We start from the raw sequence: 5,293 nt of genomic DNA on the forward strand, positions 1-5,293 counted from the left end.
GATAAAAAGATAACCAAAATAATCATACATTCCCAAAATACCCATAAAAAGACACAACCCCATTTTTGGAAATGTATGACAAAAGAATTCATCATAAATTGTACTCTATCTACAATACAAACTTTAAATGTACAACATGAGGGCATCTCTGTAAACATACCCAAACACATGTTGCCATGAGTTGTACAAAACACTTTAAAAAAGCAACACATTATTTCACATTTCCAAAATACCCTTACCAATGCGGTTGAAATTCAAAACTCCCTTTGACCAAAACTCATTCTTATATAGTATAAGGATATTAATGCCATTGCTGTTGTGACAAAATGCTCAGTTAAGTTTTACAGCTCCTTTTTTTTTCTCTTTTTTGTAAACCCAATTTTTTTTTAAAAAAGTGTTTCTTAAAACTACAATAGGCTTGGAAGACTATGGCATCTATTATGCCCCAGTGATCCTCAACCAACGTGTAAAATATATGTAGCATTGAGAGAAATTTGAGGAACTAACGTGTAGAATAAAGGCAGTACTTGAAGGAAATTTGAGGAACTAATATATGTACATATTACTTCTCAGCTAACTACCAAAACGTTAAAAAGAAGTATAAAGGTTACTCTCCTATTCTTCCAAAACGTTAAAAAGAAACAAAAGTTATTCTCCTATTCGCCTTTTTTGGGGGTTAATTGTTGTCAAGTTTACATGCGTGTTCGGAGCTACACAGAGGGTGTATTGAAAAGTCATCATACCCTTGCATTCTTGTCTGGGCAGGGATTTTTAGGCTTGAGCGGAGCAGTTGTAATTCAAGTGTACGACACTTTGTTTGAAGGCAATCCTTGCACTTTCTTGTTAATCCTCGCACTGCTTCCTACTCTCATTTCCATCTTGCTTATGTGGTTGGTCAAGATTGATGCAGCAGCACGCACCAGAGATGAGAAGAAATATTTGAATGGCTTCTCTGTAGTTTCCCTGGTCGTTGCTGCCTACCTTATGATCCTAATAATCTTGGAAAATGCCGTCACTTTGCCACTATGGTCTCGAATCATTACCTTTCTTGTTCTCCTTTCTCTGCTGTCTTCACCCCTTGGTGTTGCATGTAAAGCTCAGAGTGATAGCTCACTGAACCTTGCATACACATCTTCCGTCGGGACTCCTTTGATGGATGAGGCTGAGCCAATTAAGCAGGAGACAACGTCGTCTCAACCTGCAAATCCCGTGGACATTCATCCTGATGATGATGAAGTTCAAAACAAATCCGGCTCTGAGGATATGCTCAACCCTGGAGCGGAGTTAAACCTCTTCCAAGCAATGAGAACTGTCAACTTCTGGTTGCTGTTCATTGCTATGATATGTGGGATGGGTTCAGGGCTGGCCACAACAAACAACATCAGCCAAATAGGACAATCTCTTGGCTACTCAACTGTCGAGAGGAGTACACTGGTTTCGTTGTGGAGCATCTGGAACTTTTTAGGCCGCTTTGGAGCTGGATATGCATCGGATATTTTCCTCCACAGGAGAGGCTGGGCAAGGCCTTTGCTCATGGCTCTTACGCTAGCAGCCATGACCGCTGGCCATGTGGTTATTGCTTCTGGATTTTCTGGGAACTTGTTCATCGGTTCGGTGTTAGTCGGTGTATGCTATGGCTCTCAATGGTCCTTGATGCCTACCATTACCTCCGAGATATTTGGAGTCCGACATTTGGGTACAATATTCAACACGATAGCTGTGGCCAGTCCCATTGGATCTTACGTCCTCTCTGTTAGAGTTATTGGCTACATTTATGACAGACATGCTGCAGGCGAAGAAAATACATGCTACGGCAAGTACTGCTTCATTTCATCTTTCTTCATCTTGGCATCTGTTACTCTCCTCGGATTCCTCGTTGCACTGGCACTATTTTTCAGGACGAGAAGGTTTTATTCCCAGCTTCTGATTCGATGGTTGAGGCGCGCTGCAACCTTCTAGAGTTAGGTTCTTGTATCTCGGGTATGTATGCATGAATGACAATTAATCATATGATGATTCGATGAGAATGAGCTTGAGCCTCAGGACAAGAATCCCTGGTTCGTTTAATTCATCTCAGGGACTGGAGTGAATTATATAAGAAGTTGAGCAGGGCTTAGCAGCAGCCGAGTTTTGACTAAGGCTGTTTCAATAAATGTTTCTTTTATACGACCTTTCAAGAGTTTCAAGAATGGCTTACAGCAGCAATTCGCCTAGCACTTCAACGTCTACAATCAGGTTCTGTGGCAAATATGTGAATCCTCCACGCGTCAGTGTTTCATAGAATGATATATATATTTTCTCCTTTTTCACGTTGAATGGTTTCTTGCGGGTGATTTTTTTTTTTTTTTTTTGGTTTCTATATATAATTAACTAGCATTTTATCACCTTAGGCATGCTAATTATAAGTGAAGTGACTAACCCAAAGTAAAGTGAAAGGCAAAGCAAAAATCTTGAGTAGTGTAAGTAGGATTAATCTTTTTTACACTGACAGTGTATACACTTTTAGCGTTGGATGAATGACAACTATGTAAAATTTAAATTTGAAATTCAACTTTTGCACATATGTCATGAATCAAACGGTGATAGTATATACACTGTCAGTGTATATAAGATTTACTTGTGTAAATAATGCTGAAAAGGAAAACACAAAACATGCAAAAGAAAGTATATGTTACTATAGTAAGATATAAATCCATAGATTTGCTGAAGTAAAAAGTAAGAAAATTTGTATTACCAAATGTGAGGAAACAAGAAGGTGAAAGAAGCTTACTCTCTGCTATGTGAGAATGAGAAGGAAATAAAACAAGAAGGAAATAAATCACAATAATAATTTTATCTAAAAAAGTAGTCTATGAAAGCTAAACTAAGCTATTACTTTGTCTTTCAATCTAATTGTTATAAATAGATGAAGTACAATTGATAATTCATCAAAATGTTAACTTTCTTATGAAAGACAAACTAACTTTAAAGAAAAATATAAATATCTGATCTGGTTAGGTAATTGAGAATAAGTTGAGTTGTTGAAGAATGATTGTATTATTTGACTTATAACTTATTACAAGCAAAGCAAAGGAAAATAGGAGAACCACGTAATGTGTAAGTTGGCTTGTTAAAATCTAATAATGCAATAAGTTTGGAAAAACTTTTTCTCTCCAAATTGAAACTTATAACAAATAGGAAAAAAAATGCAAATCTAACTATTACCACGAAAACAACAACAAAGAGCATTTAATCAAATATAATAGAGATACACATATTTTTGTCATTTAGATGTTAATGCATTCCTTTGATTAAGAAAGGAAAAAATTAACTGTCATAAAAAACACATGTTAAACTATAAATGAATCAAAATAGAATTGATAACAAAAATATATGAACATGAAGTCAAATGCTGCCAAATATTTTAATATAAACAAATTAAAATAAATTTGAAACTGAAAAATGCACACTACATTAAGCAGCAGTAATAATATTTTTCTTTATAATAAGATGGAATTAGTTTTAAATAATCTTTTCCGTTACATTAACAAAATAACAAAATGTCAAACAATATAACAATTTGAAAAAATCCATGCAATTCGATGATTTTTAACTAGTGCAACTTTGTCAAATATAACTTTAGATAACAATTTATAATGAATAAATATAAATATAAATTCAAATAATAATGATAATAATGTCGTAATCCAATTAAAAATTAAGTTAATATATCAAATATAACTTGAAATGATCATGTAAATGATAGTTAAATTATATTTCTTCAAAATCTACAGTTTGAAAAGTCTATTAAAAGTATTTCAACCTTATAATTGTGAGTAGAGGACTTTGCTCCCCTGGTTAACCTTATAAAGTAATGCCAAATCCATAAGACAATATCAAGTCCATAGAAAAAGCTCAAAATTCACCCATAGTGCCACGTATTAGTAAGGAAAGTTGCTACAGTAACTTTAGCCCTTTGCTTATCTTATAGTATATATATAGTAAGACATAATATACTCGAATTGTGCTACACATATTTGTTGCACTAAAGCATTTTATCCAGAAATGTCTCACAAAGTTTGCCTACTGTGCTTTTCAATCTATTAACAAAATTACCCACAATCAATCATTCAGAAAAAAAAATTGTAAAACCATTCAGAAGAAAAAACTCACCGAATTCGTAAAAGTGTACCTTTTTAAGTTAATTTTGGCTATTTTAATAGCGGCTTTTGACAAAATGACCTAAAAAAAAGAATTTTTTTGACTTTTTTTGACAAAAAAAATTTTTTTGTGACTTGTTTTGCTATTTGCTCTTTCCCTTTTTCCCTGTTCAATTAATTTAAAGGGTATTTTCAGGTTCCCTTTTACAAGCTTGCACAACCTTCCCTTTTCCTCATGACCAACTTAAACGGCATTCTAACTTGAAGTGTCAGCCAAGAGAGTTGCCATTACAAATTAATGATGTGGAAATTCAATCCATATGTTCAACAAAAGAAAAGGAAAGTAAAAAATACATACACGTTGAACTTCTGATTCTCCCGTAGTTTTTCATTAGCACATTTTTCAATCATCTTTTTACCTCATATATATCAAATCGCTACAGGATATTATCATTCGAACATGGCGGTTTGTTTTCTTGCAAAACAAATGTATGATCTATCCAGAATTTGCAATCATCAGCTGGGAGATAGATGAAGGGGAGTCTGAGGCTGAGCAGGTTGTTTATGCATGCATGTTTCCAATTTCATGATTTGATGAGAATTAGAAACAATGATCGGAGGACACAAGGGGCCCCGGAGCTCCAGGAAGGAACTAGTTCTCAAGCTCGTTCCGTTCAGCTCTGTCAAAGTCATGGGCTTAATCAGGGCTGGCAACATACTCTTGAGCCAATGTTTCAATATTTGTCTGTCACAGTTTTCTAAGTATTCAAGACACAATTTCAGGCAGCATTATGCCATTATTCCCCGTCCCTGCTCCTACATGGTCTAAACCGGTTAGGATTGCTATTTTTAGAAATTTTTGTAATAAAATATATTATAACGATTTTGATCTATATAATGTTAAAAATTTTGCTCACAAAAAATATAAAATTTTTTTGTTAAAAATTACAATCCAAACAATCTGTTTGGATTAACTATTTTTGAAGGTGTTTTTGAAATATTTTACTGTAGTAATGTAGGTGAAAATTTTTTATTATAAAGGTCCGTTTGGTTGAACTGAAAGGGAAAATATTTTCCATCGAAGTCATTTTCCTGGAAAATCACTTCCTTCCCCATAATTTTCCAGTGTTTGGTTATTAAGTGAAAATATTTTC

General features: G+C 34.2%; 1 protein-coding gene across 1 annotated transcript; it reads left to right on the forward strand.

Annotated features, from left to right (window-relative positions):
• The first annotated feature begins 696 nt into the window (after window positions 1–696).
• Window positions 697–1,959, forward strand: LOC113741035 (protein NUCLEAR FUSION DEFECTIVE 4-like). The gene has a single exon (XM_027268527.2). The coding sequence runs from the start codon at window positions 697–699 to the stop codon at window positions 1,957–1,959; it is 1,263 nt and encodes a 420-aa protein (XP_027124328.2).
• The last annotated feature ends 3,334 nt before the right edge of the window (window positions 1,960–5,293 follow it).

Source organism: Coffea arabica, chromosome 4e (assembly GCF_036785885.1).
Source record: "Coffea arabica cultivar ET-39 chromosome 4e, Coffea Arabica ET-39 HiFi, whole genome shotgun sequence".
NCBI classification, from domain to species: Eukaryota; Viridiplantae; Streptophyta; class Magnoliopsida; order Gentianales; family Rubiaceae; genus Coffea; species Coffea arabica.

What these genes read in the sequence shown, in the direction of transcription:
- LOC113741035 (XM_027268527.2), top strand. Translation starts at nt 697, where the DNA reads ATGCGTGTTCGGAGCTACACAGAGGGTGTATTGAAAAGTCATCATACC.